The sequence below is a fragment of the Oryx dammah genome, unplaced genomic scaffold (genome assembly GCF_014754425.2).
Source record: "Oryx dammah isolate SB20612 unplaced genomic scaffold, SCBI_Odam_1.1 HiC_scaffold_17, whole genome shotgun sequence".
Lineage (NCBI taxonomy): Eukaryota > Metazoa > Chordata > Mammalia > Artiodactyla > Bovidae > Oryx > Oryx dammah.
This window is the reverse complement of record NW_024070201.1, coordinates 6,988,757-7,006,791: the sequence shown is the minus strand read 5'-3', so window position 1 is coordinate 7,006,791 and position 18,035 is coordinate 6,988,757. Positions and strand designations below refer to the sequence as shown.

General features: G+C 36.0%; 1 protein-coding gene across 1 annotated transcript in view; it reads right to left on the bottom strand.

Moving 5' to 3' along the window:
* TRPC6 (transient receptor potential cation channel subfamily C member 6) overlaps positions 1–18,035 on the bottom strand; it is a 158,046-nt gene that overhangs the window by 32,863 nt on the left and 107,148 nt on the right. The window contains exons 3-4 of the mRNA XM_040257870.1: positions 12,534–12,719; positions 5,984–6,148 (exon numbers count right to left, since the gene is read on the bottom strand). Coding sequence (XP_040113804.1) covers positions 5,984–6,148; positions 12,534–12,719 — 351 coding nt within the window. The remainder of the gene's footprint in view (positions 1–5,983; positions 6,149–12,533; positions 12,720–18,035) is intronic.

Sequence of the window (18,035 nt, the reverse complement as noted above, 5' to 3'; positions counted from 1 at the left end):
GAGAAGGGATAGGCTACCCACTCCAGTATTCCTGCCTGGAGAATCCCCAGGGACAGAGGATCCTGTTGGGCTACAGTCCATGGGGTCGCAGAGAGTGAGACATGACTAAGCAACTAAGCACAGCTATTTGTTTAAGAGTTAATGTTTCTATTTGGTTTACAACACAATTTCTTATTTTCTAATGGAAGTACATATACAGGTAAATTCTTAGAGAAAAAAAAGGTTCTAAGATTTTTAACAAAGCTAATTGCTATAATGGAAGAAATGCAATCAATATTCTCTGCTCCTACAAACTTTATCGGTCTATATGGTTTTCAAAATCATAAAAGTTAGAGCTAGAATGAGTCACATAGCTTAGTCCCTTCTCTCTTAATTAGAACCTTTTTTAAAATTTTTATTGGAGTATAATTGCATTACAATGTTGTGTTAGTTTCTGCTATACGACAAAGTGAATCAGGTATGTGTATATACATTTTCCATTCTTCTTGAGCCTCCCTATCCCAGCATCCCACCCCTGTGAATCGTCACAGAGCACCGAGCTGAGCTCCTTGTGGCATCAGAAGCTTCCTACTGGCTATCTATTTTATCTCTGGGAGTGCACACATGTCAGTGCTGCTCTCCCAGTCTGTGCTGCCCTGCCTTCCTCTTCCGTGTCCACATGTCCACTCTCTATGTCTGCGCCTCTGTTCCTGCCCTGCAAATAGGTTCATCAGTATCATTTTTTCTAGATTCCATTTTTATGCATTAATGTACAATATTTGTTTTCTCTCTCTCACTGAGGCCAGGCAGAATGTCATGCTGTGCATGTGTGTGTGTTTATCTAGATTAATAAATCAATCTAGTTTTAAGTCAATCGATCCATACAGTTAGATATATTGCAGAGCCAATCCAAAATTAATTTGTAAAAGGTTGCTGTAAAAATCATGTCTGAAAAGCACACTTCTGTAAGTAAATGTTCCTTAGCTTGAATCAAAGTATTTTTTTGTGTTTCTTTTTAAGATCTCATTTAAATAGAACTCTCATATAAAGTTAAAACAAATGGGAGAGAAAATAGGACTGATTTCCTTTTGCCTATTGTCCTTAGCCATGTTTTTCTTTAAATATGGACTGTTAGAAACCAAACATTAATGCAACTTTTCCATAGTGTACGACATATACAATTTAAATTTGACATTGTTATATATACAATTTATTGTGACTTGGCTATTTAATCATGTATTATATAAAGTTTAATCATGTGTATGAGCTTTATTTAATCACTTACTGCAAGGTTCAATATCTTTCTGGTGAAAAAAACTACTGTTATAAATATTAAATGAACATTTTTAAAATTCTCAATTTGTTTGACTGTTGTGGAAAACTGGGATTGGGGCATTGACTATTAGTAGTGAAATCTATGAAAAATTTATTTATTCCCTGCCTTGTTCAGGGGAGAATGAGAGGCAGCCTTCAAAACACAAAATAACAAAAACTCAAGAAAGCACAAACTAAAACAGGAAGAGGAGAAGAGAAAAGGCTAGGGACGTAAAACAGAGTGAGAAGAGAGCCACCCACGTTAGAGTGGACCTCAAGTCTGAGAGGCCTGGAGCTTGCATTCAGCTGTCTGAACACATCTCAAGCCAGTATTCAGCCATCCAGGGCGATAAGCTGCACCTCCCTCCTGAGCAGGCTCACTCTCGCTCTTCACAGGGTTCCTGGCCCTCTGCAATTGACCCCTTCACTCTATCCAGGGGGCAAACAGGAGAATCAAACCAAGCACTTTTGTTGCTTATTAAAGGTTGTGGCTTAAAGAAAAAATTAAACAAGAAAACGCATAAAAAGTTGGCTTACAGGATAAAAAGTTGGCTTACAGGAAACTAAAGTGATGTGTGTGGATATTCATATTTTCCATTTATTATCACAAATCATTGAGAGTTGCATTTCCCTATAGAGAGATTCAGTGGACTTTAGGAACCAGAGTTACTCCTTTGAGTTTACTATGAGTTACTCATAGTAAAATTTGTCATCTATAAATTCTGTGATGTAAACAAATTTCTAAAAAAAAACTGTAAAGAATAATTGACCAAAGTGAAAAACTGATGAAGTTTCAAAAGGGAAGGGATATTTGTATCCCTATGGCTGATTCATGTTGAGGTTTGACAGAAAACAGCAAAATTCTGTAAGGCAATTATCCTTCAATAAAAAATAAATTAATTAAAAAAAAACACACCAGAAAAAAAAAAATTTGTTGGGCAAAGTCTGTATTTCACTGGTATGATTTTCTAGCTACAATATTCATTCCCTGTTTGGGAACTATAGATCAGATATTATGCTACGAGTTGATGCTCTGACTTTCAGTCCTTAAAGCTGAACAAATACAAGTTAAAAAGATGGTTTTACAAAACAGATTGGCCTTAGATATTCTAGCAGCCACACAAGGAGGAACTTGTGCTATTATTAATACCCAATGTTGTACATATATACCAGATATGAGTACTAATGTTACTCACTTTACTAAACACGTGAACGAAATGAATCAGGCTATGGTACTCCTAAAGCTGCAGTCACCTCACTTTGGGAAACGTTAACCAGCTCCCCATGGTGGAAAACTATCTTAATCATAATAATTCTAATTGTTCTATTTTTGCTGTTTGCTTTACATCTGTACTTTGGCCACCTCATGCGAAGAGTTGACTCATTGGAAAAGACTCTGATGCTGGGTGGGATTGGGGGCAGGAGAAGAAGGGGACGACCGAGGATGAGATGGCTGGATGGCATCACGGACTCGATGGACGTGAGTCTGAGTGAACTCCAGGAGTTGGTGATGGACAGGGAGGCCTGGTGTGCTGCAATTCATGGGGTCGCAAAGAGTCGGACACAACTGAGCGACTGAACTGAACTTACATCTGTAACTGTGTAACTGAATTTGTTTTTTGCCGTCTGAAAGCTTTTAGGTTACAAAAGGTTGTTCAAGCTCCTATGAGTGCCACAGCCTCCTCCAACTATTACTTGGGGCCCCTGGATCAGAGACCCTCCATATGAGGGTTAGTAGAGTAGGTTGCCTCAATGATTTAGGGACCACGCCCCTCAACAGTAGGAAGTAGTTATGTAAAGAAAACGATGCCCCTTTCCCTTGACAATATAATTCTCCTAAAAGAAAAGGGGGCAATGAGAGAGTGAATTCCTAGACAGATTGATTATAATTCCAGAGTCCCCAAGGAGAGAGGGGTCTGGGGTTTTTGAGGAAGAGATAGGAGTCTGGAATTCTCAAGGAGGAGGAAAGGACAAACTTTTTTTTTTCTTCCTCTACATTCCTTAGTCTTAGTCACATAAAACATTGTTGTTGTTGTTGTTTTTAAGCCCAGAACTGATGATTACATAAGAAAAAAAATTCAGTTTAAACTCTGTACTAGGGATTATATAACAACAATGTAGCCTGCTTGAGGACAGTTTTTGCTTCCTGAAAACCTTCTGACTAATCCTGGTATCTTAGAACATATATATTATGGGAGTGGGTTTGGTCGGGTCTTTCTATTGTTAAGTTCTAATCCTGTCATCCTAAAATGTAAATTGTGGGAGTGGGTCTAGTAAGATCTTTACAACCTTGAGACATTCTATTGATTTATTGTAATAACTAATGTAAAAAGTATATAACCCCCTTGCTAACACTAGTGAGAGGGGCATTCTCCATCCCCCTTCTGATATCTGTGTCAGCTTTTTCTGTCCCTTTGCACTTTTATAAAACTCTGCTACACAAAAGAAAAAAAAAAAAAAACTGATGTACCTGAAAAATGACTGAAAGGAAGAACTTTAAATTTTACATCATATTCTTTTTAAGTATGTATTTGTGATCAAATAGCTATTAAATACCAATAGTAAATAGAAAAAGTTGAAGCTAGTTCTAGCTGAAGCCAAAATGATTTGAAATCACAGCATGACCTATTTTTACTATAATGAGCATAAAACATATTTGGATTATGGTGGAAAACAGAGCACAAGTAAGGACAAAAAAGAATTTCTTAAACAGCAGACTTGAGGAATGAAAACCAAGCTCTAAACAGAAACAGGGACTCTGTCAAGGTGCATAGGCCTGCAATTTGATCTGGTACAATTTTCATGGATGTTTTTGAATTTTTAAGTATTTAAAACAGTATTTTGAATAAAAGTATCATTATAGCCTGAGTAATTTTCCCTTATTTAAAAAAAACCACAATTCTCTAAGCTGTAATATTTATATCTGTATCACTAAAGGGAAAATATAAAATATATTTTATAATCATCCTTCAAATCCTAAATAAGAGTCAGTAAAATAGATTTTAGATATGAGAAAAAAATACATTGACAGTGTTCTTTTAATTTGATTATTTGCCTTGATGATCTAAATGAGGATGAAAAACAGATGCCAGAAAGAAACATAGTTAGGGAAGAAGAAATAGTGAAGGAAATCAGGTTGATTAGGATTTAATCAAAAATTAAGAAATGTGAAACTCTAAGGACTGCCAAAAATAGTCTGTCAAACACCAAACCCTCTGAAAGGCATTATGTTTTTGAGCTCATTATGGAGAGGGGCAATTATTCACTTTAGAAAATATATTACAGCTTAACTGATCCCAGATTAATAACAAGCATAATTCAGTATACATCTCTGAAGAACCCAGAAATGTGTGTAGAAGCAGAATAGATACCACATACATAGATGTAGCCTATATTCTAGTAAGGAGGATTAATTAGTTTTTTCAAAATGAAATCTGTCATTCCTATGAAAAAAGGAAAAAAAGGAAAATCTTAACTTCCTAGAAAAAAATCCATGCAATAAATTCTAGTAAATATCACTATTTTCATTTTATTTTCCTCCTTTATATTTTATTTATGAATCAATTTTTGGCCTTTATGGGGCAAATATTTGTGATGATAGATTTTACCCTCAGGAGAAAATGCCCAGTTTCTAGCGGTTCCTATCTTCATCACTGGAAGTAATGATGAAGCTCCCACTATGTGAAAAAGGCTTTGCACCAGCTTCTTACTATAAGCCACTTAGAAACATTCCTATAAGGTTAAAGCACCAAATATGTGACTAAATAACAATTTTTTTAAATGTTAGCAATAAATAAAAAAATAATGGCAAGATGTTTGGACCCATGTGAATATAAGCCATATCCAGGTTTAAGAACAGCAAGTGATTCAACTGGCATATCTACATAGCACATAAATAGATGGTCCAATAGACATTTTAGCTACATAGCTTCAGAATTATTTACGTTTGACTCTCAGAGTTGAAACTTAAAAGATTCCAGAAATGTGGCTTCCAAAATATGAAGAATAAGATTGTTGGCAATGCAAGGCAAATTTCTATGCCTGTTAAAGAATGACAGGTCAACATCTTCCAAACTTGTTCTGAAAGGCTAGGTTCATTTGAACAAACCAATTTCATCAAAGTCTAGGCAGAGGGAGTCTGCTAAAAATAAAAACAAACAAACAATAAAAGCTATTTTTGCTGTCAGGTTACAATGTATACTGTCCCCAAATAAATCCTCTTCATTGAAACAAGCATTATAGGAGTATTTACACAATTGTCCTTTATTTATATTAAGATTTATTAGTTAAAATAAATGATAAACAAAAATTTTCATCTCAAATTTTGCCAGCGGGGGGAAAAACAAAAGGAAGCGTTCTTTTAGGAAGTTATTTGAAATTCTGCTCAATGCATGCTTCATTAAAAATGTAGAAATATATGCATAGGTATGACTAGAGAGAAGACAAATAGTAATAATCTAACTGATGTTTTCTTTCACATGTTACTAACAGTGATATTACAGGTGAATTTTTTCTTTCCATTGCTTTTTTAAAATTTCTTATAGCAAATGTTATTTTTATAATGTGAACCCAACTCTGACTTCCTGACATTTTTGTTTGAGAAATAGAATTTTCCCTGCCTAACTGAATCTGATACATAAACCAGACAGACTTTAAGGGGCTGACAGAGGTCCAGGCTTCACAGACGTACCTTGCTGCACGGAGCGAACCAGTAAACGAGAGCCAGGAAGGGCAGTCCCACGGCAACGGCGAGGACCACGAGGAACTTGACCGCCATGGTCTGCTGCCGCAGCCCAGAAAGGTTCTCATACCATATGGACAGGAGCTGCTGTTGACAGTTTGGATGGGCTACAAACTAGCAGGGGGTAACAAAACATTTAACAGCTTGATTAAAGAAGGTTTCAGCATAAGCTTTTTTCTTGTATTCTAATATTAGGTTCTATCCTTTCTCATAAAAATCATTGTTAGAATTAAAGAACAAATGTAAAATATGTAGGGCACAGGTATCAAGCAATGTGGCAGGAGGTTCTAATACAGTTTATGTAAATTCAAGGATTCAAATATACCAAACTTTTCTTTAGGACTAATGGACTTTCAAAGCATAGACAAATTTAGTGTTATAAAAAGCTTCATCCATATTTTATAAAAGGACTTTTATGATTATGCACTTTTTCCATCTAGAGGGAATGATATAAAGATCTTGCTAATTTAGATGTCTAAATATTTATTTTAAAAAAAGTACACCACCTTTTCTGCACTGACCTAAAGTGCTAAATGCATTTTATACTAGATTCCCATTTGCATATGATCTTTTCATGGACTGCCTATTCTATTCCATTGATATATTCCTGTGCCATAAGCTCTTTCAAATAAGAATATTATATAATTAAATTTCAGAATTTTTACTTTTCATAATATTTTTATTCTCGTATATTTAATTTTTACAGATGAACGCTACATGTGACAGAGACCATTATTTAGTATATAAAAAGCAAAAATCCAAAATAACAATTGCTAAAGAATATTAAAAGGTTAAACAAAAGACAGATTATATAAAGGAACTAAAAATGTTTCATAAGTATGGTTAACAGTCAAAGACAATTAAATCAAGATATAGTGTTTGTCTTTGTAGAATGGTAAGGTTTAATGAGTGGAAGAAATAAGCCCATCTATACACTGTTGACATGTGTACCTTTTTTGAGGGAAATTTATCAAATGTTTTGAAATAACAGAAACTTAAAGAAAATAATGGACACCCTTAAACAATAAATGGATTAAATGAACATAACGATATAAATTAGCACAATGACATATAGGCTTTGAAAAGGTTGAGTGGATGTTTACATACTAATATGTGAAGATATCCAAGATGAATTTATGGAGAAAAATAGAATACTGACTATTCTCCATTAAGAAATAGGAAGACAGAAAGGGGTTATGTCTATACTGTTTGAAAGCCAATCATAAGTCTGTATTACTTTTATTAAAAAATCCACCTTTAAAAACTGTTTTTTTTTAATAAAAAGGGAGAAAAATCAAATCAGCACAATTAGAAATGAAAATGGAGAGATCACAACAGAAAACACAGAAATACAAAGGATCATAAGAGACTACTATCAGCAACTATATGCCAATAAAAGGGACAACTTGGAAGACATGGACAAATTCTTAGAAAAGTACAACTTTCCAAAACTGAACCAGGAAGAAATAGAAAATCTTAACAGACCCATCACAAGCACGGAAATTGAAACTGTAATCAGAAATCTTCCAGCAAACAAAAGCCCAGGAACATACAGCTTCACAGCAGAACTCTACCAAAAATTTAGAGAAGACCTAACACCTATCCTACTCAAACTCTTCCAGAAAATTGCAAAGGAAGGTAAACTTCCAAACTCATTCTATGAGGCCACCATCACCCTAATACCAAAACCTGACAAAGATGCCACAAAAAAAGAAAACTACAGGCAAATATCACTGATGAACATAGATGCAAAAATCCTTAACAAAATTCTAGCAAACAGAATCCAACAATATATTAAAAATATCAAACATCATGATCAAGTGGGCTTTATCCCAGGGATGCAAGGATTCTTCAATATTTGCAAATCAATCAATGTAATATACCATATTAACAAGTGAAAAATAAAAGCCATATGATTATCTCAATAGATGCAGAGAAAGCCTTTGACAAAATTCAACATCCATTTATGATAAAAAAAACCCCAGAAAGCAGAAATAGAAGGAACAAACCTCAACATAATAAAAGCTATATAGGACAAACCCACAGCAAACGTATCCTCAGTGGTGAAAAATTGAAAGCATTTTCCCTAAAGTCAGGAACAAGACAAAGGTGCCCACTCTCACTGCTACTATTCAACATAGTTTTGGAAGTTTTGGACACAGGAATCAGAGCAGAAAAAGAAATAAAAGGAATCCAAATTGGAAAAGAAGAAGTAAAACTCTCACTGTTTGCAGATGATATGATCCTCTACATAGAAAACCCTAAAGATTTCACCAGAAAATTACTAGAGCTAATCAATGAATATAGTAAAGCTGCAAAATATAAAATCAACACACAGAAATCCCCTACATTCCTATACACTAAAAATGAGAAACTAGAAAGAGAAATTAAGGAAACAATTCCATTCACCATTGCAACGAAAAGAATAAAATACTTAGGAATATATCTACCTAAAGAAACTAAAGACCTATATATAGAAAACTATAAAACACTGGTGAAAGAAATCAAAGAGGACACAAATAGATGGAGAAATATACCATGTTCCTGGATCAGAAGAATAAATATAGTGAAAATGAGTATACTACCCAAAGCAATCTATAGATTCAATGAAATCCCTATCAAGCTACCAACCATATTTTTCAGAGAATTAGAACAAATAATTTCACAATTTTTATGGAAAAACAAAAACCTCGAATACCCAAAGCAATCTTGAGAAAGAAAAACGGAACTGGAAGAATCAACCTCCCTGACTTCAGTCTCTACTACAAAGCCACAGTCATCAAGACAGTATGGTACTGGCACAAAGACAGAAAAATAGATCAATAGAACAAAATAGAAAGCCCAGAGATAAATCTATGCACCTATGGACACCTTATCTTTGACAAAGGAGGCAAGAATATACAATGGAGAAAAGACAATCTCTTTAACAAGTGGTGCTGGGAAAACTGGTCAACCACTTGTAAAAGAATGAAATTAGAACACTAACACCATACACAAAAATAAACTCAATATGGATTAAAGATCTAAACGTAAGACCAGAAACTATGAAACTTCTAGAGAAAAACATAGGCAAAACACTCTCTGACATAAATCACAGTAGGATCCTCTATGACCCACCTCCCAGAATACTGGAAATAAAAGCAAAAATAAACAAATGGTACCTAATTAAAATTAAAAGCTTCTGCACAACAAATGAAACCATAAGCAGGGTGAAAAGACAGCCTTCAGAATGGGAGAAAATAATAGCAAATGGAGCAGCTGACAATCTCAAAAATATACAAGCAACTCCTGCAGCTCAATTCCAGAAAAATAAACTATCCAATCAAAAAGTGGGCCAAAGAACTAAATAGACATTTCTCCAAAGAAGACATACAGATGACTAACAACCACATGAAAAGATGCTCAACATCACTCATTATCAGAGAAATGCAAATCACAACCACAATGAGGTACCATTTCATGCCAGTCAGAATGGCTGCGATCCAAAAGTCTACAAGCAATAAATGCTGGAGAGGATGTGGAGAAAAGGGAACCCTCTTACACTGTTGGTGGGAATGCAAACTAGTACAGCCACTATGGAAAACAGTGTGGCGATTCCTTAAAAAACTGGAAATAGAACTGCCTTATGACCCAGCAATCCCACTACTGGGCATACACACTGAGAAAACCAGAATTGAAAGAGACACGTGTACCACAATGTTCATCGCAGTACTGTTTATAATAGCCAGGACATGGAAGCAATCTAGATGTCCATCAGCAAATGAATGGATAAGAAAGCTGTGGTACATATACACAATGGAATATTACTCAGCTATTAAAAAGAATACATTTGAATCAGCTCTAATGAGGTGGATGAAACTGGAGCCTATTATACAGAGTGAAAAAAGCCAGAAAGAAAAATACCAATACAGTATCTGTTCAGTTCAGTCACTTAGTCGTGTCCGACTCTTTGCGACCCTGTGAATCGCAGCACACCAGGGTTCCCTGTCCATCACCAACTCCTGGAGTTCACTCAGACTTACATCCATCGAGTCCGTGATGCCATCCAGCCATCTCATCCTCTGTCATTTCCTTCTCCTCTTGCCCCCAATCCCTGCCAGCATCAGAGTCTTTTCCAATGAGTCAACTCTTCGCATGAGGTGGCCAAAGGACTGGAGTTTCAGCTTTAGCATCATTCCTTCCAAAGAACACCCAGGGCTGATCTTCAAAATGGACTGGTTGGATCTCCTTGCAGTCCAAGGGACTCTCAAGAGTCTTCTCCAACACCACAGTTCAAAAGCCTCAATTCTTCAGCGCTCAGCTTTCTTCACAGTCCAACTCTCACATCCATACATGACCACTGGAAATACCATAGCCTTGACTAGGCAGACCTTTGTGGACAAAGTAATGTCTCTGCTTTTGAATATGCTATCTAGGTTGGTCATAACTTTTCTTCCAAGGAGTAAGCATCTTTTAATTTCATAGCTGCAGTCACCATCTGCAGTGATTTTGGAGCCAAAAAAAATAAAGTCTGACACTGTTTCCACTGTTTCCCCATCTATTTCCCATGAAGTGATGGGACCAGATGCCATGATCTTCATTTTCTGAATGTTGAGCTTTAACCCAACTTTTTCACTCTCCACTTTCACTTTCATCAAGAAGAGGCTTTTTAGTTCCTCTTCACTATGAAAAGACAAAATGATAGGATACTGAAAGAGGAATTCCCCAGGTCAGTAGGTGCCCAATATGCTACTGGAGATCAGTGGAGAAATAATTCAAGAAGTATGAAGGGATGGAGCCAAAGCAAAAACAATACCCAGTCGTGGATATGACTGGTAACAGAAGCAAAGTCCAATCCTGTAAAGAGCAATATTGCATAGGAACCTGGAATGTCAGGTCCATGAATCAAGGCAAATTGGAAGTGGTCAAACAAGAGATGGCAAGGGTGAACGTCAACACTCTAGGAATCAGCGAACTAAAATGGACTGGAATGGGTGAGTTTAACTCAGATGACCATTATAACTACTACTGTGGGCAGGAATCCCTTAGAAGAAATGGAGTAGCCATCATGGTCAACAAAAGAGTCCAAAATGCAGTACTTGGATGTAATCTCAAAAATGACAGAATGATCTCTGTTCGTCTCCAAGGCAAACCATTCAATATCACAGTAATCCAAGTCTATGCCCCAACCAGTAATGCTGAAGAAGCTGAAGTTGAATGGTTCTATGAAGACCTACAAGACCTTTTAGAACTAACACCCCCAAAAGATGTCCTTTTCATTATAGGGGATTGGAATGCAAAAGTAGGAAGTCAAGAAATACCTGGAGTAATAGGCAAATTTGGCCTTGGAATATGGAATGAAGCAGGGCAGACTAATAGAGTTTTGCCAAGAAAATGCACTGGTTATAGCAAACACCCTCATCCAACAACACAAGAGAAGACTCTACACATGGACATCACCAGATTGTCAACACCGAAATCAGATTGATTATATTCTTTGCAGCCAAAGATGGAGAAGCTCTATACAGTCAACAAAGCACGACTGAGAGCTGACTGTAGCTCAGATTATGAACTCCTTATTACCAATACAGTATACTAACGCATATATATGAAATTTTAAAAATGGTAATGATAACCCTATATGCAAGACAGCACAAGAGACACAGATGTATAGAACAGTCTTTTGGACTCTGTGGGAGAGGGCGAGGGTGGGATGCTTTTGGAGAATGGCATTGAAACATGTGTATTATCATATGTGAAACGGATCACCAGTCCAGGTTCGATGCATGATACAGGGTGCTTGGGGCTGGTGCACTGGGATGACCCAGAGGGATGGGATGGAGAACAAATGTACACCTATGGTGGATTCATGTCAATGTATGACAAAACCAATACAATATTGTAAAGTAATTAGCCTCCAAATAAATAAATTTTATAAAAAGAGTGTGAAATTTTAAGAATTAATGAGTTTACATACAACTTAAGATATGTGCTGTTTATGGAATACATGTTATATCTCAATAAACAATTTTTTTAAAGAAAAAAAATAAACATATCTTATATAACTTAAGAAACCAGTCAAGAATAGGAGGCACTGCCTGAAGACAGAGACTAAAAATATTCCACAAATAAAGACACAGGAGATTCAAATGCACTAAAGAAGGAACTAAAGGCATTGGTCCAGAAGTGGACTAAATTAATAAGTGGAGATGGGTCTTAAATAACGATGTTCCCATCCTACAACAAATGCCTTGTATTTTGAACACACAAAGCCATTTTTGCATCATTCATTAAGTAAAAGAAAATGTCAATCATTGCAGAAACAAGTCTAGATTTTTAAAGACCAGCATTTAGTGTAGGTGAAATATCTCACTGCCAGGCACTTAGAATTTACTAGAGATCCTACCTAGAACAATTAATTAGAAAAACCCAGCTTAACCTAATTATGCCAATCCTTCATCTTGATTTAGCACCAATAAAAACTGAAATAACATAAAAAGGGCTTTGTGCCTGATCTTACTTTTTTTACGTCGTACTTAATGGCAAGTTTTAAACGGCTGAGGTTAGGACGACTGTGATCTCCACCACTGTGGCGTATTTCAACATCCCCATTCAGAATGGCTTCTACTTCTTCGGTATTTCTGCACAGATCAAGGAGTCCAACAACAAAATCTTTGCACTGCATCGACAGTTTTTTGTAGTCATTCTAGGAAAGATAAAGCAAAGCAAAAAAAAAAAAAAAAAGTAGAAGTATCACATTTTACTATGTTACACTGTAGAATTTATCAGTGATTTGACTGTAGAGAATAAAAAGCTCTATTTTTAGGTTTATTATTCTTTTTAACATGCTTCAGTTGCTATTCTGTTGAGTGAGCTCTGAAATGTATTAGCACCATAAAGACTGTCCTTATATTCAAAAGAGGAAATTTGTCTAAACACAATGAAAGTTGCCAAAAAGTACTGCACTGTACTACACCAAACTCACCTGCTGATTCAGGAGAAATAAAAAGTTAGCAACTCTTCCCATATCATACTTTCTTGCACACATCATATCTCCTATGTTCATAACTTCATCAGCTAGGCACATAATACATACATTTGCTAGGTCTTTGGAAGACTTTACATACTGTGTTGATAAACTTGAGAAACACAACATTTGGAAAGGTTTCAAGAAAAGCAAATATCACTTATCTATTTACTAAATTGTTATTGAGGAACTTTACTTATCAAACTTATGGGATCAAAAGACAAGATCTAATATAAAGTCTGCAAACTGAGATTCTTTGGATAAAAGGAAGTTTAATGAAAATGCTTTCATTATAAATTACTGCTGAGGACCTAATAGCATGTTGAGAGGATTTGGAAACTACAGATCATACTTAAACATCAAATACTCATTTTGAATTCACATACACCATTTATATATATCTTCATTCAGGTCTTTCTAAAATTTCCTTCCTCTGTATTCTCTTACATGGAAATAAGGCCATTCATAACCCAATGTTAATAAAATCTATTAGCTAGAATTTGTTTCATTGCAAATGGATCATAGAATCTCAGTTAATCTTCACAGTCACCTTAATCACTTAGGTTACGTCCAAAACTGCAGCCACTAGGCGCCAAAATGAGGCTTTAAATTTAACCCTGTTTGGCTGCACTTTGCCTGTAAGAGTTTTGTCACTTTGTCTTTTGTAGAATGCGTTTCTGTTTTGATCTATGAAGAGCTGCAAGGTAAGCCAGGTAAATATGGTTTCCATTTTGCACATCAAAAAACTAAGGTCACAGCCTCCACAGCAGAGTTTACTCTTAAATCAGCTTTGCAGATTCAGAATTAGTTGTCCCCTCCATTTTGAAGTCGCCAGTGTTATAGGATAAAAAGATTCCTCGCAGGGATCAAGAGAAGAAGATATTAGAGAAATATGAGAGGCTCTAGACATGAGTCAATAAGGTAACATTGTGGGGAGTCTATATGGAAAACAGTTTCATCCTGCTCCTCCCTGTTAGTTTCACTTTGCTAACTGTAGGTTCAAACAGATCCTATAAAAGGAATTTCATAAACTGTGTCTCAACTGAGAATGACTCAACTATTTTCAGTAGGTATCTGGTCAGATAGTATAAACAAGGTCATGAGGAAACAGCTCTTCCCCTTTCGTGAAATAGTCGGTTAAGGTCATGGGGAAGACCTTTGAGGTGTGGAAGTACATATGTTGTCCATGCCCACTATTCCAAATTATAGTGGTTAGGAGCTTGGGCTTTTAAGTTTAAATGTGTGCGACACGCATGCTAAGTTGCTTCAGTCATGTCCGACTCTTTGTGACACTATGGACTGTAGCCCACCAAGCTCCTCTGTCCATGGGATTCTCCAAGCAGGAATACTGGAGTGGGTTGCCATGCCCTCCCTCATGGGATCTTCCTGACCCAGGGATCAAACCCACATCTCTTATATCTCCTACATTGGCAGGCAGGTTCTTTAACCACTAGCATCACCTGGGAAGCCCAAGGTTAGATATAGTTGTGATCAAATCCCAGCTCTTCCAATTTTTAGCCATGTGCTCTAAGGTAACTTAAAGTCAATCTGTGAGGTAGGTGCCATTATTATTCTCATTTTACAGATTAAAAAAAAAAAAAAGGCTTAGTGAGATTAGTTGTGCTAAAGAAATCACACATTTCTTTATATATATATAAAAAATATATGTGAAGAAAAGAATATATATAAAGAAACTTTATATATAAGGAAGTGCATATCAAGCACTTGATAAAACATAATTATTGTATTATATCATCAAAGGCAAGACCTGAAAACAAGCTGTTTCTTGACATTAGTAAGAACCCATGGAGTTATGACAAAATTTAATATACCTGGCCTCTCTTGTCTGCAGCACTCAATTCTAGATGTATCCTTAGTCCTTATGGAGACAAAAATGTAAGACTCAAAACCAATACTCTCTAGAATTCCAATAAGGCTCATGTGAAATTAGATATTTCAAAGGAAGGTATGACCCTTCAAATATGGGGTAATACTTTTAGTAAAAACCACATGAATTGATACAGTACAGGTGTTCTTTGCTGTTAAATATCTTAAAAATTATTTCCAACTCATTGCTAATTTACAAGATATATTCCAAGCAAAAACAAAACAAAAGCCCATTTAAAAAAAAAAAAAAAGAATAAGACTGCTTTTAGAAATGTATGTTTTTTTTCACCTTGGGAATCATTTACAAATGTTTTCATATTTATGTTCTCTCACACTGAAATGTAAACTCACTTAAAGTGAGATATTGGCAGTAGTTCATGAGCCAGACTTAACACTGTGATTTCAGTTTTTTGAAAGAAAAAATGAAGCTGGCTGTTGATTTGATTCTGCCTTTGCCTCATATATTCACACCATATATTAATAAATTAAAAGTGGGTGCTTGCCTATTAACCTTTGACTTTTAAATAGATGACTGATAGTGGGTTAATAGAACATAAAGATTATAAAACATAAAAAGACCTCGATACAATTATCCTTTCAAAGGGTAATTTTAGTTGGATTTTTATATAGTAGAAGATACGGTGTATAATTTTAATGCATAATTCCATATAAAGAAAAGGCTGCTTTATAGAAATTAAAAGGGTGAGGAAAATGCATGTCTAATTCTCATGAATCAACACTAATTAAGTGAGTTTTCGATAAGGGCAGACCTGGATTTCAAGTTAAGTACAGTCACTTACTAGGTGCATGAGTTGGGAAAATTACTTAAGCTCTTACAGCCTCAAAATTCTTATTTGTAAAGTGGGGATAATATAAGGTTCTTCCTAGGGTTGCTGTGAAGGTTATACAAGATAACAAATGCTAACTTCTTAGCTCAGGGATGGGTTGAATCAATGGTAATTATTATTGTTGTTGTTTTCATCATTTCATAAATACCCAAGTCATCTCAGTATCTTGACACAAAATTGCACTAAAAAATATAAAACCATGATGAAATTCCTAGTGATAAAAGATATTTTCACATACTAAGGCATGGGTAAGTCATTCTGGCTTATACATGAGTTGACTTAAATTTAAGCTAACTAAAAATAGCCTGTTTGTGGCCTGTCAAAACATATATTGTACATCTGCTTTAATTATTAAGAAAAGGGCACATTGACCAGAAGTAAGGAATGTCCATGTTAAAAATAAAAATTAAATGCCTCCCTTCCTGGGAAGCCAATACTGGTCCTCCTTTTTGATAAGATTCCTTTCCCAGGTGCCAAGGCCAGACTGACTGTGTACATCCTGACCTGTGTTTTGAAACCTTGAAGGAATGTATCCCTGACTTGCTTGATGTTCTTTATTCTGACAAGATATAAAACTGTGCTAAAAACCATGCTTTTCCAGATCAGTTCCTCAGAATTATGAGAGGCTGTCTTCCGGGCTTCAGTTTGGCTCAAATAAAACTCTTTTCTAAGCCTATTGTAGATTGTTTATTGATTATTTTCATCAACATTGAGTATCACTTGAATGTACTGAAAATAAAACAATTATTCATTCATTCGTTATTTCAACAAATATTCTACAAATATTCAGCAACCAGTGCTCTGATAGATACCACATTCTATCTCAGATGGAATTTTTAAAATGAGATTGCGTTCTTGTAGAATAAAGAAAGCATAGACTCTCATTATTCAGCTTGTGACTGAATTAACCAGCCATACTCTTGGAACCACAAGCAACTCTAGGGCTTTCCTGCTCTTCAGAATAATTGTCACTAAATGGCACAATGATCCCTGAGCCCTGTCACAGCTGGTGTACAGAAGAGTAACAAGCACTTATACAGCACCTACTCCTCACGGCTGTGAGGGACATAAAAGGTAATCAGATACTGCTCTCAAGAAAAGGTAACAGGAGGTGAGATACAATTTCAGACAAGAATTGAAGACAGGCATTTTCCTAGATATGTCAGATGCTCCTCATTTTTATGCTGATTGTTGCCACAGCAGCAGCTACTTGTTTAACTTAATACAGTGTTTGATTCCAGTTTTTATTCTTCCTTCAACATAGAAATTCTCAGGCTCAACTGAAGCCATGAAGCTTAAAGAGCAGCCATGAAGGTAAACAGACACTTCAGGGGCTGAGGGCTCTCAGGTTACAAACCGCTGCACTTAACTTCCCTTCCTAACTATTGACTGGATCTAAAATTTTGCCAGAATGGATTTTTTCTGCCCGTCTATTTAAACTGATAGGAAAGTCAAAGATAAGAACAGACTCATACACTTTACAGCATTTATTCACGTATCTGCCTCTCTTGAGCAGACTGTAGATCATAAGAAACTGTGGAAAATTCGGAAAGAGATGGGAATATCAGACCCCCTTACCTGCCTCGTGAGAAACCTGTATGAAGGTCAAGAAACCACAGTTAGAACTGGACATGGAAGAATGGACCAGTTCAAAATTGAGAAAGGAATACGTCAAGGCTGTATATTGTCACCCTGCTTATGTAACTTATATGCAGAGTACATCATGTGAAATGCCAGGCTGGATGAAGCACAAGCTGGAATTAAGATTGTCAGGAGAAACATCAATAACTTCAGATATGCAGATGACAGTAACCTAATGGCAGAAAGTGAAGAGGAACTAAAGAGCCTCCTGATGAAGGTGACAGAGGAGAGTGAAAAAGCTGGCTTAAAAGTCAATATTCAAAAGACAAAGATCATGGCATCCAGTACCATCACTTCATGGCAAACAAATGAGGAAAAAATGGAAACAGTGACAGACTTTATTTTCTTGGGCTCCAAAATCACCTCAGACAGTGACTGAAGCCATGAAATTAAAAGATGCTTGCTCCTTGGAAGAAAAGTTATGATGAACCTAGTGAAAGTCGCTCAGTCATGACCGACTTTTTGAGACCCCATGGACTATACTGTTCATGGAATTATTCAGGCCAGAATACTTGAGTGGGTAGTCTTTCCCTTCTCCAAGGAATCTTCCCAACCCAGGGACTGAATCCAGGCCTCCCACATTGCAGGCAGATTCTTTACCATATGGAGAACTTGAAAG